Source organism: Gorilla gorilla, chromosome 6, assembly GCF_029281585.2.
Source record: "Gorilla gorilla gorilla isolate KB3781 chromosome 6, NHGRI_mGorGor1-v2.1_pri, whole genome shotgun sequence".
In the NCBI taxonomy this organism is placed as follows: domain Eukaryota; kingdom Metazoa; phylum Chordata; class Mammalia; order Primates; family Hominidae; genus Gorilla; species Gorilla gorilla.
The window spans coordinates 149,624,196-149,645,376 of NC_073230.2; the positions used below are offsets into that span (position 1 = coordinate 149,624,196).

Here is a 21,181-nt window from a genome sequence, read left to right on the forward strand (position 1 = left end):
TCGGCCTCCCAAAGTCCTGGGATTACAGGCATGAGTCACCATGCCTGGCTAATTTTTGTATTTTTATTAGAGATGGGATTTCACCATGTTGGCCAGGCTGGTCTCGAACATCTGACCTCAAGGGATCTGTCTGCCTCAGCCTCCCAAAGTGCTGGGAGTACAGGCGTGAGCCACTACACCTGGCCTTTTTTTTTAGACTTGATGTTGTTTTTTTGCCCATGCTGGTCTCGAACTTCTGGCCTCAAATGATTCACCTGCCTGGGCCTCCCAAAATGGTAGGATTACATGCATGAGCCACCGAGCTCAGCTCGCTTTTTGCTTTTAATTTTGGTAAGGCCAGGAAACACAGTCGGTGACACCTCTGCTTGATGTGGCAGGCCCTCATTTGGCCTTCGTCCTCAGAGGGTGAACGGCCTCCATCTCCAGATATGGGGCATCTGTGGCTTTACCCTTGGCTGTCATAGCCCCATCTCTTTAAAAAAAATTTTTTTTTAACTTTTTTTGTTGTTTTGTTTTTGAGACAAAGCCTGTTGCCCAGGCTGGAGTGCAATGGCACAATCAGGGCTCACTGCAGCCTCAACCTGTGGGTAGTCCTCCTCAATCACCCACAGCCCTGTTGAATAGCTCTTTCACTCCTGTCCATGGGGCTGGTGAGAGAGAAGGGCAGGTCCGTGTGAATCTGGAGTTCTCTGACAGAAAAACAACCCAGTCCACATTTCCCCAGGGCAGGGGTGGGGGATGGTGGCAGGGTGAGGGGCACTGGAATCAGCTCTATAGCGGGAGGGACAACCTGTTGTGAGGTTCCGGTTTCAGATCTTAAGTGTGTGGTCTTTTAGGATTATACTGGGGCAGGAAGGGGTGATGGGCAGAGGACGAGGAGAGCAAGAGGGACCGGTAAGGAGCCCAGGGCTGATCAAACGTCAGACAGTTTGCTCCCTGGCCTGCTGCCAGCATCTGTTCATGCCAGAAAGAAGTCAGAGGTTGGGCTGCTGAACTCCAGCTAGGTGCTGGGTGAGGGCCGGGTGTGGTCACTGTACAAGCCATGGACTGAAGTTAATTGGCCTTCACAGGTGCCAGCAGGTACATGGCCCTGCTCACTTGCCTTTTGCTTTGCTTTTTTTTTTTTTTTTTAATTTTGATTTTAGGTTCAAGGGTACATGTGCAGGTTTGTTATATAAGTAAACTCGTGGCCGGGCGTGGTGGCTCATGCCTGTAATCCCAGCACTTTGGGAGGCTGAGGTGGGCGGATCACCTGAGGTCAGGAGTTCGAGACCAGCCTGGCCAACATGGTGAAACCCCGTCTCTATTAAAAATACAGAAACTAGCCGGGCGTGGTGGCAGGCACCTGTGGTCCCAGCTACTCAGGAGGCTGAGGCAGGAGAATTGCTTGAACCCAGGAGGCGGAGGTTGCAGTGAGCCAAGATTGCTCCACTGCACTCCAGCCTGGGCAACAAGTGAGACTCCATCTCAAAAAAAAAAAAAATATGTAGCTGGGCGCAGTGGCTCACGCCTGTAATCCCAGCATTTTGGGAGGTGGAGGCGGGCAGATCACAAGGTCAGGAGATCGAGACCATCCTGGCTAACATGGTAAAACCCCGTCTCTACTAAAAATACAAAAAAATTAGCCAGGTGTGGTGGCGGGCGCCTGTAGTCCCAGCTACTTGGGAGGTTGAGGCAGGAGAATGGTGTGAACCCAGGAGGCAGAGCTTACAGTGAGCCGAGATCATGCCACTGCACTCCAGCCTGGGCGACGGAGCGAGACTCTGTCTCAAAAAAAAAAAAGTAAATGCATGTCACTGGGATTTGTTGTACAGATCATTTCATCTCCCAGGTACTAAGCTTTTTTTTTTTTTTTTTTTGGAGATGAATCCTCACTCTGTCACCAGGCTGGAGTGTAATGGCACAATCTCAACCCACCACAATCTCAGCCTCCTGGGTTCAAGTGATTCTTGTGCCTCAGCCTCCTGAGTAGCTGGGAATGCAGGTGTGCGTCACCACCCCTGGCTAATTTTTGTATTTATTTTTTCAGTTTTAGTAGACATGGGTTTCATCATGTTGGCCAGGCCAGGCTGATCTCTAACTTCTGACCTCAAGTGATCCACCTTCCTTGGACTCCCAAAGTGCTGGGATTACAGGTGGGAGCCACCACACCCGGCCCTCAAAATGTTTGAAGAAAGTTTAGGAATTTGTGTTGGGCCACATTCAAAGCCGTCCTGGGTTGCATGTGGCCCATGGGCTGTGGGTTGGATAAGCTTGGTTTAAGCGTTTTTCTCCGCAATCTCTCCAGCATCTGTTATTTTTTGACTTTTTTTTTTTTTTTTTTTCAATTGAGATGAGGTCTCGCTCCTCTGCCCAGGCTGGTGTTGAGCTCCTGGCCTCAAGTATTCCACCTGCCATGCATGGCCTCCAAAAGTTCAGGGATTACAGGCATGAGCCATCATGTTTGGCCGACTTTTTAATAATAGCTATTCTGAGAGGTGCAAGATGGTATCTCATTGTGGTTTTGATGTGTGTTTCTGTAATGTTCAGTGATACTGAACTTTTTCTCATATGCTTGTTGGCCGCATGTGTAACTTTTGCTTTTCTTATGAACCTTTGCACAGGTCTCCGGCTTCCACTCATCTTGTCCTTCCCAAAGCCCACTCCCACAGCTTGCTTGGCTCCTCAGGGTCTTTGGGGCCTGCCGTGTACCGCTTTGGATTTGCTTTTCAAGCCTATGCAAGGTATCCAGAGCAATGGGACTTAAAAAAGACCAGGTCAGGCGTGGTGGCTCATGCCTTTAATCTCAACACTTTGGGAGGCTGAGGCAGGAGGATTTTTTGAACCTAGGAGTTCAAGAACAGCCCTGGGGGCCGGTGGCTTACGCCTGTAATCCCAGCACTTTGAAGGCCGAGGTGGGTGGATCACGAGGTCAGGAGCTCAAGACCAGGCTGGCCAAAATGGTGAAACCCTGTCTCTACTAAAAATAAAATTAGCTGGGCATGGTGGCGGGCGCCTGTAATCCCAGCTACTCGGGAGGCTGAGGCAGGAGAATCGCTTGAACCCGGGAGGCAGAGGTTGCAGTGAGCCGAGATAGCGCCACTGCACTCCAGCCTGGGCGACAGACTGAGACTCTGTCTCAAAAAAAAAAAAAAAAAAGAACAGCCCTGGCAACATAGTGAGATCCCATCTCTACCAAAAAAAAAAAAAAAAAAAAAAAAAAAAAATTCTATTTACCAGCTTTGATATGCCTGAGAGTGTGACCCCTGTGGCCCTGGATGCTTTCACTCGTTTCATTGATATTCCTTTTTTTTTTTTTTGAGACAGTGTCTCACTCTGTTGCCTGGGCTGGAGTGCACTGGCGTGATCTCAGCTCATTGCAACCTCTGCCTCCTGGGTTCAAGTGATCCTCCCACGTCAGCCTCCTGAGTGGCTGAGATTACAGGTGCCCGCCACCACATCTGGCTAATTTTTGTATTTTTAGTAGAGATGGGGGTTTGCCATGTTGGCCATGCTGGTCTCGAGCTCCTGACCTTAAGTGATCCACCCACCTCAGCCTCCCAGAGTGCTGGGATTACAGGCGTGATGTTTTGTTTTGTTTTGAAAGTCACTCAGGTTGCTCTGTCACTCAGGTTGGAGTGCAGTGGTGCAATCTCGGGTCACTGCAACCTCTGCTTCCCGGGTTCAAGCAATTCTCCTGCCTCAGCCTCCTGAGTAGCTGGGACTACAGGAGTGCGCCACCATGCCAGGCTAATTTTAAAATTTTCTGTAGAGATGGGTGGACCCACTGTGTTGCCCAGGCTGGTCTTGAACTCCTGGTCTTAAGTGATCCTCCCACCTCAGCCTCCCAAAGTGTTAGGATTATAAGCATGGACCTCTGTTCCCACCTTCTTTTTTTTTCCTAAAAGAAAACCATGTTTATTTGAGAATAGCCATTGCAATGGTAATACACAGGACATAGTAAAAACTATGTGCTGCATATTCAAGGAGGTAAAGGAAGACAGGGTTTTTAAAGGAAAAGTAGGGAGGATCACATTGTTTTGAGATCATTATCCTTGGCTACAAGGATCCATAACAAGGCTGGCGCCAGTCTGAGGCTGGACAGGCAGTTGCTGGGCAGATGTCCTCACACAAGTATTTTGTGTGTCTGTGTGGCTCCATTTTGATTCTGGCAACTTTCACATGGTCATTTGTGAACGTTTGTTAGGCTGTACACTAATATCTGTATGTGTATTTTTAAAGTATGTATATTTTGGCAGGGCGTGGTGGCTCACGCCTGTAATCCCAGCACTTTGGGAGCCAAGGCAGGCGGATCACCTGAGGTCAGGAGTTTGAGACCAGCCTGGTCAACATGGTGAAACACCGTCTCTGCTAAAAATACAAAAATTAGCCAGGTGTGGTGGCGCCCGCCTGTAATCCCAGCTACTCAGGAGGCTGAAGGGGGAGAATCGCTTGAACTCAGGAAGTGGAGGTTGCAGTGAGCCAAGATCGTGCCACTGCACTCCAGCCTGGGCGACAGAGCGAGACTCCATCTCAAAAAAAAAAAAAAAAGTAAATAAATTTTAAAAAAAGTATGTATATTTTACTTTAAGCAAAAATGAAAATTAAGATGGGGCAAATGTGCTAAGATACTTGTACAAAGATGCTGTTTTCGATGTTATGATGTTAAAAACTGGAAACGTCCTGCATGTATAAAGAGCCAAAGGCTGATGAACTAATAGCTTTTAGTATCCCCACAAAATGGAATAGTATGCAGTCATTGGGAATGTTGATAAAGATGTACATTTATTTGCTTGGAGTTATTAAGTAAACAATATAATGCGAAATAAGTTAAAAAAAAGAAAGTATATTCCAAAAAGTGTCCCTTTCTGGGCAATATACAAATATGCAGACTATTAAGAAAGTTGACTAGTCTGAGGAGCTTGCTAGATACATATATTCCTGAGCCCCCACACAAACTTGACTAATCCAAGAGCTTGTTAGATACATATTCCTGAGCCCCTACACTTAAGGATTCAGGGATTCTCATTCAGGCATCCCCCCCAGTCCCCACCCACACACACCCAGCCAGAGTTTTTTTGAGAAGGAGTCTTGCTCTGTTGTCCAGGCTGGAGTGCAGTGGCATGATCTCGGCTCACCGCAACCTTCGCCTCCCAAGTTCAAGCGATTCTTCTGCCTCAGCCTTCCAGGTAGTTGGGATTACAGGCACGCACCACGATGTCCGGCTAAGTTTTTCTTGTATTTTTAGTACAGATGGGGTTTTGCCATGTTGGCCAGGCTGATCTTGAACTCCTGACCTCAGGTGATCCACCTGCCTGCCTTGGCCTCTCAAAGTGCTGGGATTATAGGCATGAGCCATTGCGTCCGGCCAGGCAGGTTAATTTTTATGCACAGCCTGGTTTCTACCATTCTGGGAGCATCTTTGAGAATTTGATGTAAACTGTGGATCTTCACCTCTGAAAAAGTAATGGACACACCAAAGCCTGGGTAGAACTTGGAGGGGCGAGGTGGTCCATAACTCCAGCTAAGTCACCTCCCTTCATTTTCCTCATTTCTATTCATCCTCGGAAGGCCCCTTGCTCCCGCTCCCTAAAGGTTGAGAACCCCTGCCAGGCAGTATAGCCCCTCTGGGCCATTGTTGAGGTCGGCGCCCCTCCCTTTCGTGTTTCTGTGAGGGTCGCTGGTGAGAGCTGAGGGCAGGGGTCACCTGGTAGTGGCCCTGAGGCTTGCTCTGAGAACCTGCCTCAGCTGTGTTCGGGGCTTTTCCTGCCTCCCTGCTGTCCCCACTGTCCCCGCTGCAGGACAGCTCTTAGGTCGCCCTGATGTTTTGGCCTTCTCCACACCCTCCCTGCTTCTGGTCCAGAAAACGCAAGCTGCCTCTCTGGCTGCACACGGCTGATGACGCCGCCCCAGCGTTCTCACCCTCCGTCTTGTTACCATCAGCCGCAAAAGGTCCCCCCGCCCCGCACCGTGTACAGGCAGTGCACATCCACTATTGCATTAATGCTGCTCTGGGCCCCTGGAATGAGATGGGAATGGGGTCAAAGTTGTGGCTATGTGTTGGAAGGTGGGCCGTGAGCAGTGTCGTAAACTTGAGGACCCGTAGAACAGTTTACTAACCTCTTTTTGTGTGTGTGCCTCTAAAAGCCAGGGACTACTCAGGCAGTGGACAGTTCCATGGCTTCTTCTTAAGAGAACAAGGCAGTCAAGAAGAGTCAGGTCCATTTGGGAAGAGAGATGTCCATGGCCTCGGCCACCAGGTGGCATCACTGTCCCTTCTGGAAGAGCAGCGTGTCTGGGAAGCCACATCTGTCTACAGCTCCCGTTCCTCCCCAGCCTCCACTCTAGGGCAAGGGCCCAGTCTTTCACTAGGAGGCCTCACTCCCTGAACCCGAGGCACCGGCTCTGCCTCCTCCCCTCACAGTCCTCGTGTGTCGTCAGTCCCGCTCCGAGGAGCACCTCATTTCTGTTGCCCATCACCACTCCTCTTAGCTCCATTGCTGAGCGGCCGGATGGCACGAACGAGGGGAACGTGTAGGGCAGGACAGGCTCCTCTTGGCCTTGGCGTAATAAACAGAAAACCCACACATTTTTCTTACTTTTAATATCTAAGATAAAAAAAAAACCCAACCACCAAAACAACCCATTTGCATGTCGGCGACACGCCTGGTCTCGGGCTCCCTTTCTGGGGCTGTCCTCCCAGGCGGCTCCGAGGTCCTCATCCAGGGGAGAGCCCAGCCTCGGCCAGAAGCCACCGCGGCCTCCAGTTCCGCACCGTGACAACCTGGGACCCAGCCTTTCAGAAAGGCCACCAGGAACTGTTTTTAAAGCATAGGGCTTCACTAGGAGGAAGTTTTCCCTTGAGGCTGAGCTGAGAGTTATTTCTTGTGGAGAAATTTCATTTTATTGCCTAAAAAAAAGGAAAATGAGAACATTTCACAAGGCAGACAAAGGAGGGTGAGATAAATCTTGCCCTTTCCACCCAGAAGTTGTGCAGGTAACGGGGCCCCCACGCCACCCCAGGGAGCCTCATCTCTTGCTCTGGAGAAGCCAAAGGGGCTTTGTTCTTTCCAGAGATCCGCGTGGGGTCTTCCTCAGACTTGGGGGGTTTGAAAGGAAGACCATCAGAGCTGTCTAGGAGGGCTGGCTGCTTCTGTGGTAATAAAGGAAGCACCGAATTAACACATCCCTCGGGAGCCAGGGGAGGAGAAAGTGCCCAGCAATGCTGTGTGTATTTAAAACACTCCACTTCCAGGTAGCCCTCCGTCCTGCAGGAGGCACAGATATGGCGCCCTTCACAGGCCCTCTGGGAGGGCTTCACTGCTGCAGACACCTCCCTACTGGGGCCTCCGTCCTCTTTTTTGGCTGTCTTCATCCTCCCTTTCCCTGTAAGGGCCTTTTCACTGATTAAACTGCAGTCCTTGTAAGTGTCACGTTTCTACTTTCCAGAGGAATTTGGACACCAGTGCGAGTCTTTCTTGCCAGACATCCTTGTCTGGTTCCCGCCATGCTCCCTCAGCTCAGTTCCACTGAGATTGAACAGTGCAGGAGATCATAGAGAAAGAAGACAGCAAGAAAGCCCGGGGACCCAGAAAAGGAGGTGCTGGGGGCAGCGTTTCCTTTGTTTTCTCTTTGGGGACAGATTAGAACAGGAGGTTAAAATGCCAGTAGCATCTGCCCAGCGCAGGCCGTAGAGCTCTGCATTATTCAGGGCGCTGGCTCCAGTGGAGGGAACCGGCTGGGACTCTGAGACAGACAGCTCAGAGGCACACAGGCTGGGCACCCAGAGCCCGGGGCCTTACCTAGTCCCTTCAGGAACTTATTGACACCGCTGTGCTCTCCACTGGGGAGTGTTTCCAGATACTCTTGGGCTCGGACCTCAAACAGACCTGTTAACAAGAGAAATCCCAGCCATTTCAGTTCTTGGTCTTTGCACTTCTAAATGTGTCCATTTCCTCCCTACCAGAGAAAAGAGAAACCTTGTTTCTGAGACTAAGCTGCTCCTATAAACATACTCTGAATCAGGAGGTTTTATAAGGATTTTATTGCTCTTATAATTGCCCCACCTGTGCAGTAACTCTCTTTGGAAAGCTATAAAGCCACCTCACAGATGAAATCCTATTTTTATTCAACAAACGCCTTCTGAGCGTCTACACTGTGCCAGGCGGGCAGTTTTAAAGATGAACCGGAGTGGCCAGTCATGGTGGTTCACGCCTGTAATCCCAGCACTTTGGGAGGCTGAGGTGGGCAGATCACCTGAGATCAGGAGTTCGAGGCCAGCCTGGCTAACATAGTGAAACCCTCTTTCTACTGAAAATACAAAAAAATTAGCCAGGCGTGGTGGTGCACGCCTATAATCCCAGCTACTCGGGAGGCTGAGGCAGGAAAATCGCTTGAACCCGGGAGGCGGAGGTTGCAGTGAGCCAAGGTCACGCCTTTGCACTCCAGCTCGGGCAACAAGAGTGAAACTCTGTCGCAAAAAAAAAAAAAAAAAGTTGAACCAGACTGTCCTGGCTTGGGAGAGGTGCCTGTGCTCTCCCATTTCCCTGCATTCTCCTGTACGAGGGCCCTGGCCAAGTGGCTTAGTTTTCCAGGAGTCCCTCTGTGGATGTGTGGAGGGAGGATGGCTGGATAGGCCATCTCTTAAGCCGCTTCTCAGACCCCTGGGTTCTGAGCTTCAGGCACTCTGTCTTCATTGCTGACTGATCTTTCATGGACAGAGGGTGCTTTCCAGGGTTTTTTTTTGAGATAGAGTTTCGCTGTATCACCCAGGCTGGAATGTAATGGTGCCACTGTGGCTCACTGCAAGCTCTGCCTCCTGGGTTCAAGCGCTTCTCCTGCCTCAGCCTCCTGAGTAGCTGGGATTACAGGCGCCTGCCACCACGCCCAGCTAATTTTTGTATTTTTAGTAGAGACAGGGTTTCACCAAGTTGGCCAGGTTAGTCTCGAACTCCTGACCTCAGGTGATCTGCCCGCCTCGGCCTCTCAAAGTGCTGGGATTACAGGCGCGCGCCACAGTGCCCGGCTTTTTCCAGGTAGTTTTTTTTTTTCTTTTTTTCTGAGACAGAGTTTCACTCTTGTTGCCCAGGCTGGAGTGCAATGGTGCAATCTCGGCTCACTGCAACCTCTGCCTCCTGGGTTCAAGCGATTCTCCTGCCTCAGTCTCCTGAGTAGCTGGGATTACAGGCACACACCACCACGCCTGGCTAATTTTCTTTATTTTTAGTAGAGACAGGGTTTCACCATGTTGGCCAGGCTGATTTCCAACTCCTGACCTCAGGTGATCCGCCTGCCTTGGCCTCCGAAAGTGCTGGGATTACAGGCGTGAGCCACCATGCCCGGCTTCCAGTAGCTTTTAAGCTTGTGTGTCTCACACCTCTCTTACCAAGTGATCTGTAAAGAGATATTTAAATGTAACTCATATTCTCCAATCAGTTTTCTTTTTTTTTTTTTTTTGTGACGGAGTCTCACTCTCTCAACCAGGCTGGAGTGCAGTGACATGATCTCGGCTTATTGCAACTTCCACCTCCCAGGCTCAAGTGATCCTCCCACCTCAGCCTCCTGAGGAGCTGGGACCACAGGCACACACCATCATGCCGATCTAATTTTTTAAAACATTTTTGTAGAAAAGGGGTTCCACCATGTTGTCCAGGCTGGTCTTGAACTCCTGACCTCAAGTGATCTGCATGCCTTGGCCTCCCAAAGTGCTGGGATTATAGGTGTGAGTCACCCACTGTGCCCAGCCTGAGAATTTCATCAATTTGGAAAGAATAGGATAGAAGGAGACCCTGCCACAGACACTGGAATGTGGTTCTGGGAGAGGCTGGCAGAGGGAACAGAGAAGCCAGGAGAGGGGGCCTTCCCACCAGCTCAGTCAGGGCATAACTGCAAGCTCTCTGGGGGAGGTGGACACAGTCCTGTCTGTGCCCCTGCCCTGTGATCTTTCTCCCTGCTCATCAGCCGCCTGGAATATAGGGAGCTCTAGCTGACTCAGCCCCAACAGAGAAGATGCCCCTCACCTTTGGCATCCTGCCGGCGCAGCTCCCGCTCCTGGATGAAGCCCCGAAACATCTGAGTCTCCATGAAGACCTCCAGGAAGTGGCGGAGGCTCTTGGAGGAGACAGCTTTGCGGAAGGCCTCCCGCTGCAGGGTTCTCTCCTCGCGCTCGCCCGACGTCAGGAACAAAGAGTAGTGTCCCACAATCTCCACGAAGAAGCGGACAAAGGCTTCAGACACCACCTCGTTCAAGGGGCTGGACTCTGGACCTGAGTAAGGGGAGGAAAGGCCAGGAACGGTGAGGGCAGACAGGCTGGGCCAGAGCCCTTGAGACAAGCCAATTGATAATCAAAGAACAGTAACTGCTAGTTCCCTTGATGGAAACTGCGATTATCCAGGAGGAGGGTTACCCAGGTTACTAAGACATTTCTTTCCATGCTTAATTTTTTAAATTTTAAATTGTTAAAAAAGTTTTTAATTTTTATTCTGTTTTTATTTTTTGAGATGGAGTCTCACTCCTTTGCCCAGGCTGGAGTGCAGTGGCATAATCCTGACTCACTGCAACCTCTGCCTCCTGGGTTAAAGCAATCCCTCTGCCTCAGCCTCCCGAGTAGCTGGGATTATGGGCATGTGCCACCACGCCCAGCTAATTTTTGTATTTTTAGTAGAGATGGGGTTTCACCATGTTGGCCAAGCTGGTCTCGAACTTCTGAACTCAAGTGATCTGCCCACCTCGGCCTCCCAAAGTGCTGGGATTACAGGGATGAGCCTCTGTCCCCAGCCTTTTATTTTTTTTGAGATAGAGTCTTGCTCTGTCTCCCAGGCTGGAGTGCAGTGGTGTGATCTCGGTCCACTGCAACCTCTGCCTCCTAGATCAAGCGATTCTCCTGCCTCAGACTCCCGAGTAGCTGGGATTACAGGCGCTTGCCACTATGGCCAGCTAATTTTTGTATTTTCAGTAGAGATGTGGTTTCACCATATTGGCCAGGCTGGTTTCAAACTCTTGACTTCAGGTGATCCACCTGCCTTGGCCTCCCAAAGTGCTGGGATTACAGGTGTGAGCTACTGTGCCTGGCCACAGTTTTTAATTTTTGATTTTTTGAGATGGGGTCTCACTCTGTTGCCCAGGCTGGAGTGCAGTGGTGTGGCTCACTGCAGCCTCAACCTCCAGGGCTCAAGGGATCCTCCTGCCTCAGCCTCCCGGGTAGCTGGGACCACAGGCATGTGCCACCATGCCCAGATAATTTCCACACCCCCCTTTTAAACAGGTACTTTAAGGCCAAAATGGGGGAGGTGGGAAAATCTTTCCCACAATTCACTGTGGGAATGAAATCCAGATAAACAGAATGAGGCCCTGGTTTCTCTCCTTATGTCTCCCTTGCCCATATTCCTACTTGGCCCTTGGCCACTGCCCATTTGTTCCCTGACCCTCAGAGTGGAAGGGAGAGACCCACTGGGAGGTGGCTGAACACTTACCGTGCCTGCCGTCTAGGGGCCCTTCGTCCTGCTCACAAGCCAGCTCGTTCCTCTGTTCCAGAATGTGTTCCAGGGCCACCTGAAGCTTCCGGGGCAGGATGGAGTCCTCATCGTCCATCTGGAAAGCAGAGGTAGCAGGTGGGCTTATGGGCACGGTGGCTGCGTCTTGGCCATAGGACACACTGGAGTCACTGCAGGGCAGGCCTGGCTCAGTCTCCAGTTTCATGGAAGGAATACAACTGAAAGCCAGAGGTCTGAGGTTTCAATCTTGAGCCTACTTTTTTTTTTTTTTTTTCGAGACAGAGTTTCACTCTTGGCACATAGTCTGGAGTGCAATGCCATGATCTTGGCTCACTGCAACCTCTGCCTCCCGGATTCAAGCAATTCTGCCTCAGCCTCCCAAGTAGCTGGAGCTACAGGCGCGTGCCACCGCTCCCGGCTAATGTTTTGTATTTTTAGTAGTTTAGTTTCACCATGTTAGCCAGGCTGGTCTCGAACTCCTGACCTCAGGTGATCCGCCCACCTTGGTCTCCCAAAGTGCTGGGATTACAGGCGTGAGCCACTGCACCTGGCCGAGCCTACTTTTTACAAGCAATGGGAGCCTCATTTTCCCCACTTGTAAAATGGACTACCTATCAATCTGTACCTTGTTCTGAAGCTACAGTGGACTACAGTTACCCTGTGAAAGGGCTTGGCACTGAGAGGATACTCAATAGATGATTTCCACTGCTCCATCCTGTAGGGTAGCTAGTGGATTCTGGTAACCAGGGGATTCTGGCCAGGGCAGATGGCCTGCGTGATCCAAGGCTGGCTTTGGGATCTGGGCCTCAGAGCAGGAGGGTCTTGGGAAGGGCCTACCCTGTGGGCCTTGAGGAAGCGAAAGTAATGATAAAAAACAGCATTAATGCTACTGAACTTTTCAGCAATGTGGCAACACTTGGAAGTAATCCATCAGAATGCCCAGAGAAATTTTCTGTAATTACTATAATTACTTCTTGCAAAATCTGATAGAAGTTAGGCCTCTCTAGCAAATGATAAAAAGAAAATACATGTGTGTTACCTTCTCTGCTAGTGAAAGTAACTGATGATCATTATAAAAATATATGAATGTACTAAAACAATTTAAAATCACTCATAATCTGTCTCCTTTCAGTTTCCCTCCCCAAGACAACAAGCGTTAATGTTTTAGTGGGTTTTCCTTTCAGTCCTTTAAAAGTGCACGTGCGTGCGTGCGCGCGCACACACACACACACACACACACGCACACACGTATATACATATTTTTTTTCCTGTTTCCTTTTCTCTCTTTTTTTTTTCTTCAGGAAAGGGTTTCACACTGTCTCTCGGGCTGGAGTACAGTGGCACGATCTCAGCTCACTGCAGCCTTGACCTCCCAGGCTTAAGTGATCCTCCTGCCTCAGCCTCCTGAGTAGCTGCTGGGATTACAGGTGCACACCAGCAGGCCTGGGTAATTTTTAAATTTTTTTATAGACACAAGGGTCTCACCATGTTGTCCCAGGCTGGTCTTTAACTCCTGGGCTCAAGTGATCCTCCTGCCTCAGCCTCCGGAGGTGCTGGGATTATAAGTGTGCCCCGGCCAGGGCAAATATTCTTTTTTTTTTGAAACAGAGTCTCGCTCTGTCGCCCAGGTTGGAGTGCAGTGGCGTGATCTCGGCTCATTGCAAGCTCCACCTCCTGGGTTCACACTATTCTCCTGCCTCAGCCTCCCAAGTAGCTGGGACTACAGGCGTAAATGCATATTGAAGCTGGGCATGGTGGTGCATGCCTCCAGCTACTGAGGAGACTGAGGTGGGAAGATCACTTGAGGCCAGGAGTTTGAGACCAGCCTGGGCAACATAGTGAGAACCTGTCTTTTTTTTTTTTTTTTTTTTTTGGAGATGGGATCTCACTCTGTCACCCAGACTGGAGTGCAGTGGTGCAATCTCCGCTCACTGCAACCTCCACCTCCTGGGTTCAAGCAATTCTCCTGTCTAAGCCTCCCAAGTAGCTGGGATTACAGGTGCCCGCCACCATGCCTGGCTAATTTTTGTATTTTTAATAGAGATGGGGTTTCACCATATTAGTCAGGCTGGTCTTGAACTCCTGACCTCAGGTGATCCACCTGTCTCAGCCTCCCAAAGTGCTGGGATTACAGGTGTAAGCCACTGCACCCAGCTATTTTTAAAAATGAAAAATCTAGGTGCCTATAGTTATAAGATTACAAAGATTCTTTTTCTAATTGTTAGAAAACCATTTTGTGTCAGAACACGTAGAAAGCAATCCTTTGCCCAAACCCTTCCTTTTTGCCCCTTGCCTTCTGGCTTGTCCTCAGCCCAGCCCCGTCCTGGGGTCACACAGCTCTGCCACCCCGCTCTGCAATCCCAAAGAGCCTTTCCAAAGCTGGAGAGCTGAGCCCCAAACAACAAATAGGTAAAGACAAAGGGAGCAGGAGGCCGTCGCTGGCCTCACTCACCTGTCTGAGGAACCGGCTGTTGACGAGGTCAACCACAAGGACCTATGAGATGAGAGGAAAGGGACTGTTACTGTCACCAGGGCTTCTGGGATAGGGATGGACTCATAGCCTTCTTCCTTCTTGGCATGCAGAGAGGCAGCTGGGGCGGGGCTGGGGGTGAGCCATTTGTGGTTTCCTGACATTGCCACGGTAACCACAGATAATGAAGAGCAGGGCTGGGGAGGGTCCTTCCTGAACTGCATGCTTTCAACACCGACACCGCAGGCTGGGATGCATGTGTGCTGTGGCTGGACTCCCCGCCTGGCTCTCACACTGGCTGAGGCAGAGCTTCTCACGCTGCCTTTTAGGGTGTGGGCTACTGAGGTGGGCAAAAGACGCTGCAGGCCTCCCTGGTTCCCACCCTAGGGCCCCTGCCTTGTCCTTCCCCCAGCTGCCCACTTAACCGTGTCATTTCCCTCCAGGGGAGAGGAGGAGAGAAACCCACCTGGAGACTCGGTTAGGCTTTGGGCTTTCACTGCTGAAGGCTTTCAGGATAAAGCACTTCCTCCCTCATCCTCAGAGTGAGAATGAGACCTGGGACAGGACCAGGGTGGGGCAAGTGAGGTGCCTGGGGCGCAAAGGTCTCACAAGTGCTGCTGCTCCTGAGAGCACGACCCTCACTCAGACCCCAGCCAAGGCCACTGGCCGTGATGGAGGAGGAGCCAGGGGCCTGGATGGTCACCATAACAACAGCTGGAAACATGTGAGTTCTCCCATATCCCAGAGACCTGCCCAGGAGCAGAGGGCCACCTCTCCTTCCTTCCCACTCACACCCTCCGGGGTTGAACTGAGCCACCTGCAGGAGCACAGGACACCCAGACGAACTCCTGGCTGCCCTCAAGCCTGCACTGAAAGCCCTAAGGCCGGTGGGTGATGTTTAATGGGGCGTTAGGACTATCTGGGCAATTAGAGGAGCAGCTTCTAGGGACCCAGACAGAAATGCAGGACAGAGGGACAGGCGTTCCTCCTGGAGCTTCAGGGCTGAGCAACATTATTTAAGCTTCCTTCTCTGACTGCTGGAAGTCCCCAGTCCTCGGGGTCAAAACCATCTAGAGGAAGGGGCTGGGGCTAAGTAACTCCAGAAGTGCCAAGCAGGACTTTCCCCGCTTTGATGCTAAACTGGACACCCAGAACTTGGGGATTAAAAACATTTTTAACGGATATGACAACGGACCAGATCTTGCTAGCTCCTCAATGTGGGGGAGTGGGCGAGAGGGCAGGGGAGAGGAGAGGGCTATTAATGACTTAAGAGTTTTGACATCTGGCTAAATTGTTCATTGCTGACCTTCTCAAGAGGTGCTCATACCAGGCATTTCATTTGGAAGGGAAAACAGTGTTTGCAGTCACTGAGGGTCTGACTCAGTCAGCCTCTGGGCAGGACCCATGCCAGACAAAGCCCTGGTGCCCCCGCGCCCTGCTCCCCAACACTGCTGGCTCTGAGAACCGCTCCATGATGCCTGCAGAGCCAGCACCCCGCTCTGTTCTCCGCACCCTGTAGGGAGGGGGACAGGGCTGAGTGGGAGCTCACCTCTTCCAGCGGCAGCTCCCTGAGCAGTGGCAGCGAGCTGGAGAGCAGCCCGATGAGGAAGGGCGTCGGCGAGCACACGATGTCGACCATGGCGGGTGGCAGCACCGGGATGTAGGTGTGCTGCCAGGCGAAGGGGTAGATCAGCGCCACCATTGCGTGGCAGCACTTGGACAGGGTGCTGCAGCCAGGGAGAGAACAGGGAGAGAGGCCGACTCAGCGAGGGCCCGAGGAAGCCTCCAGGGGAGAAGGCTCCTCCCAGAGGCAGGATGATTAGGAAAGGACACACGTGGATCCGGTGGAGCACATGATGGTCTCAGCACAGGCCACACCAGGCACTTAGAGCCTGTGCGAGAGGCTTGCAGGCACAGCTACAGGGATGAGTTTAACGTCCTGGATAATTTTTACAAGTGCGTTTCCACATGTGAGCTGCACGCCCCGCACTCTCCCACCCTGACCTTTTTTTGTGATCTATACTCTTGTAAGGTTTTTATTTATTTATTTATTTTTATTTTTAATTTTCTTGAGACGGAGTCTCACTCTGTTGCCCAGGCTGGGGTGCAGTGGTGTGATTTGGGCTCACTGCAACCTCTGCCTCCCAGGTTCAGGTTCAAGCAATTCTCCCACCTCGGCCTCCTGAGTAGCTGGGACTACAGGCACGCGCCACCACACCTGGCTAATTTTTGTATTTTTAGTAGTGATGGGGTTTCACCATGTTGGTCAGGCTGGTCTTGAACTCCTGACTTCAAGTGATCCGCCCACCTCAGCCCCTCAAAGTGCTGGGATTACAGGCGTGAGCCACCATGCCTGGACTCTTGTAAGGTTTTAATTTATATTCATTTCCACCCTTACTCCCTGCCCCCTACACAAACAAAACAAAAACACAAACAGTGAAAGCCTATTTTCTCATGAATGCTCCTTCTCTTACTAAAGATCTGAAGATGCTTTCTATTGAAACACTGTAGCTTTTGCTTTGTTCTGTTCCAAGCATTCTTTCAGCTGAGCATGAACACCTAGGAAATCCGGGAAAAGGACAGAAAACTCCTTTGGTACTCACATGCCAGCAGTCAGCTCCAAATGGGTTCCAAGTGAAGCTCATATACAGTTGAGCCTTACCTAGAATTCTGGTCAAAGATGATATGCTAGAGATGACTGAGGGCTGCCGGGCGCGGTGGCTCACGCCTGTAATCCCAGCACTTTGGGAGGCCGAGGTGAGTGGATCACCTGAGGTCAGGAGTTCGAGACCAGCCTGGCTAACATGGTGAAATTCCGTCTCCACTAAAAATACAAAAAATTAGCCAGGCATGGTGTACGCCCAGCTACTCAGGAGGCTGAGGCAGGACAATCGCTTGAACCCAGGAGGTGAAGGTTGCAGTGAGCTGAGATTGCACCATTGCACTCTAGCCTGGGCAACAAGAATGAAACTCCATCTCAAAAGAAAAAAAAAAAGAGATGACTGAGGGTTAACCATTTTATGCATTGAAATTTTTAAAAATAATAACATTGGGAGAGGCCAGGCACAGTGACTGATGCCTGTAATCCCAGCACTTTGGGAGGCTGAGGTGGTCAGAAGTTCAAGACCAGGCTGGCCAACATGGTGAAACCTCGTCTCTACCAAAAAATACAAAAATTAGCTGGGCATGGTGATGCACGCCTGTAATCCCAGCTACTCAGGAGGTTGAGGTGGGAGAATTGCTTGAACCTGGGAGGCGGAGGTTGCAGTGAGCCGAGATTGCACCATTGCACTCCAGCCTGGGTGACAGAATGAGGCACTGTCTCAAAAACAGAAACAAAACACCAAAAAAACAGTGGGAGAAATATTGGGAGTTTCTCTTCAAGAAAAATGGTCAGGCTGGGTGCAGTGGCTCACGCCTATAATCATAGCATTTTGGGAGGCCGAGGTGAGTGGATCACCTGAGGTCAGGAGTTCGAGACCAGTCTGGCCAACATGGTGAAACCCCATCTCTACTAAAAATAGGAGAGGATGTGGAGAAATAGGAACACTTTTACACTGTTGGTAGGACTGTAAACTAGTTCAACCATTGTGGAAGACAGTGTGGCGACTCCTCAAGGATCTAGAACTAGAAATACCATTTGACCCAGCCATCCCATTACTGGGTATATACCCAAAGGATTATAAATCATGCTGCTATAAAGGCCTGTGCACACGTATGTTTATTGCAGCACTATTCACAATAGCAAAGACTTGGAACCAACCCAAATGTCCATCAATGATAGACTGGATTAAGAAAATGTGGCACATATATACCATGGAATACTATGCAGCCATAAAAAAGGATGAGTTCATCCTTTGTAGGGACATGGATGAAGCTGGAAACCATCATTCTCAGCAAACTATCGCAAGAACAAAAAACCAAACACCACATGTTCTCATCATAGGTGGGAATTGAACAAGGAGAACACTTGGACACAGAAAGGGGAACATCACACACCGGGGCCTGTTGTGGGGTGGGGGGAAGGGGGAGGGATAGCATTAGGAGATATACCCAATGTAAATGATGAGTTAATGGGTGCAGCACACCAACATGGCACATGTATACATATGTAACAGACCTGCACGCTGTGCACATGTACCCTAAAACTTAAAGTATAATAAAACAAAACAAAACAACAACAACAACAAGATATATGTGTATTAAAATATGTTCCAGTTGAGCCCAAGAGATTGAGACCAACCTGGGCAACATGGTGGGGCCCCGTTTCTCCAAAAAAAAAAAAAAAAAAATAGCCTTTGGTGGTGACATGTGCCTGTGGTCCCAGCTACTCAGGAAGCTGAAGTGTGAAGATTACTTGAACCTGGAAGGTTGAGGCTGCAGTGAGCCGTGATCGTGTCACTGCACTCCAGCATGGATGACAGAGGGAGACCCTGTCTCAACAACAACAAAATCATCATTGTTGTACATGATAAATGTATGCCATCTTTATATGACAACTAAAAATAATTAAAATTAAAAAATATATGTACACATAGCCTTCTTTTCCATTCCCCAATTTGGGGGCCCCTGGACTAATAATGGTACTATTGAATCTTGTTCATTTATCACCCTGTCTCTTAACCTTCCTGTTCCCTGTCTTTGCAAATAATCATTCTCCTGATACTCACTGGAGTCAGGAAACACCTCTTAGCAGCATGGCATCCATGCATCGCACTGATATTCGGTCCTTACCTTTTCTTTCAAATGATCACCTCCAAGATGAGAAAAACGCTACCCCAAGATTTCATTCTTATCCCTACACTGTCTTCTTTATTAGCTGGGTAAGAGTAAGACATTGCATTTGGAAGATACCAAGAAAAAAGAGTGACAGAATAATGAAGTTAGGACTTATATTAAGGAGAATACTATCAAGAACCCAGCCAGAGCTTAGGGTGAAGTGACTTCTGTGTCTTTTTTTTTTTTTGAGACAGAAGTTCACTCTGTCTCCCAGGCTGGAGTACAGTGGCATGATCTTGGCTCACTGCAACCTCCACCTCCCGTGTTCAAGTGATTCTCCTGCCTCAGCCTCCTGTGTAGCTGAGATTAACAGGCATGCGCCACCATGCCTGGCTAATTTTTGTATTTTTGGTAGACACAGGGTTTCACCATGTTGGTCAGGCTGGTCTCGAACTCCTGACCTCAGGTGATCTGTTCACCTTGGCTTCCCAAAGTGCTGGGATTACAGGCGTGAGCCACCACATCCGGCCGACTTCTATGACTTTCGAAGGATCTAGATCTACATCTTCTGTCAAAGCAGAGATACCTTTTCCTAAGGCATCACTTCCTCTCAAATATTCAAGAATGTTAATGCTTTAGTTAATTCCTCACCATTTATGTTTTAGTTCCTTGATCTATAAACCACTGAATGTACTGAATTCACTTTGTTCTAAATTTTTTATTTTTTTATTTTAGGACTAATCTATGTTGATGCGTGGAGCCAGGCTACAAAGTTGCTATGCTTGTGTGCTATGGTTGTAAAGTCAGGACTCAGAAAATCAGAACATTAACATACAAGTGAGGATAGTTGTTTCTAGAGCAAGATTTTTCAGACTATAGTTTGCAGCCCATTAGTGAGTCTTGAAATCATTTTAGAGGGTTGCGATCAGCATTAAAAACAAGAACAAAAAGAATAGAATAGAAAATAAGACAGTGTGCTGCATGTTTCCCAGCTGTAAATAACTATCTGTGTGTCAGCCGGGTGCGGTGGCTCGTGCCTGTAATCCTAGCACTTTGGGAGGCTGAGGCGGGTGGATCACCTGAGGTCAGGAGTTCAAGGCTATACTGACCAACATGGAGAAACCCCGTCTCTACTAAAAATACAAAAAATACAAAAACAAAAAATGAGTCAGGCATGGTGGCGTGTGCCTGTAATCGCAGCTACTCAGGAGGCTGAGGCAGGAGAATCGCTTGAACCCAGGAGACGGAGGTTGCAGTGAGCCGAGAACACGCCATTGCACCCCAGGCTGGGCAACAAACGCGAAACTCTGTCTCAAAGGAAAACAACAACAACAACAAAACAACTATCTGTGTGTGTGGTGGGGGCAGGTGGGAAGGCATACCCTGGGTCTGATTGTAAAATGTACTTCTCATTGTGGGCTGCAATGAAAAGGGCTTGAAGCCAATGATTTGGCCTAGAAGACTGGGAGTGGGTGCTGGGCACGGTGGCTCACGCCTGTAATCCCAGCACTTTGGGAAGCTGAGGCAGGTAGATCACCTGAGGTCAGGAGTTCGAGATCAGCCTGGCCAACGTGGTGAAACCCTGTCTCTACTGAAAATACAAAAAAATTAGCCAGATGTGGTGGCGGGTGCCTGTAGTCCCAGCTACTCGGGAGGGAGGCTGAGGCAGGAGAATCACTTGAATCCGAGAGGCAGAAGTTGTTGTGAGTCAAGATCACGCTGCTGTACTCCAGTCTGGGCAACAGAGTGAGACTCCGTCTCAAAAAAATAAAAGAGACCTTAAGAAGGAAATCCCTGCATGAAGGTATTTTGCATGAAACCAGTCTCTTTTTATAGCACGTTTGCCAAAGTGCCTAAATGTGACTTGGAAACGAAGTGGTTCATGAGAAGATCCATGGTCCATTTCCCTAGTCTTTGAAACTCTGACTTTAGTCCATTAAAGGAGAAGAAAAAATGCAGTATTTGTGTTTAAGATTCCTTTTACGTGTCAGACTTGTGGTTCAAGCACTTTTGACTTCACAGTTACAGAATGACAGAATTTAGACCTGGAAGAGTTCTTGGGGATTGAGTTCAGTTTCTTTTGGATTTTTAAGGTAGGAAGAGTGAGGCTAAATGAGGCTAAAGTAACTCTGAATGTAGGATGGGGCAGAGTAGGGAGAGAAGGGTCCTGCAGACTGGAGAAGGCAGGATTGCTGCTCAGAGGAATGCAGGCATGAGGAGGCACCCTACGATCCAGGCACAGTGGCATGTGCCTGCAGTCCCAGCTACTGAATCCCAGAGGCTGAGGTGGGAGGATCTCTTGAGCCCTGGAGTTCAAGTCCAGCCTGGGCAACATAGTTAGATCCTCATCTCTAAAACAAAAAATTAAATGTATATAAAAAGGAGGCACAGTAAGGATAGCCTATGTGTGTTTTTTTTCCCGATCATTGCAATAGAAAAACAAAACAAAAACATGTTTAACTTTTTTCCCAACTCAAAGAAAAGGCTACCTGCTTTTTTTTTTTTTTTTTTGAGACAGTG

General features: G+C 49.5%; 1 protein-coding gene across 4 annotated transcripts in view; it reads right to left on the reverse strand.

The window, feature by feature from the left end:
* Nucleotides 1-6,566: 6,566 nt before the first annotated feature.
* Nucleotides 6,567-21,181, reverse strand: part of DENND2A (DENN domain containing 2A) — a 121,961-nt gene continuing 107,346 nt past the window's right edge. For all 4 annotated transcript variants that reach the window (XM_031013516.3, XM_055393225.2, XM_055393222.2 and 1 more), the window contains 6 exons: nt 15,492-15,669; nt 13,925-13,966; nt 11,452-11,569; nt 9,999-10,244; nt 7,782-7,868; nt 6,567-6,889 (listed from right to left, as the gene is read on the reverse strand). In XM_031013516.3, the coding sequence (XP_030869376.2) occupies nt 6,858-6,889; nt 7,782-7,868; nt 9,999-10,244; nt 11,452-11,569; nt 13,925-13,966; nt 15,492-15,669 (703 nt within the window). In that variant the 3' untranslated portion in view covers nt 6,567-6,857. The remainder of the gene's footprint in view (nt 6,890-7,781; nt 7,869-9,998; nt 10,245-11,451; nt 11,570-13,924; nt 13,967-15,491; nt 15,670-21,181) is intronic.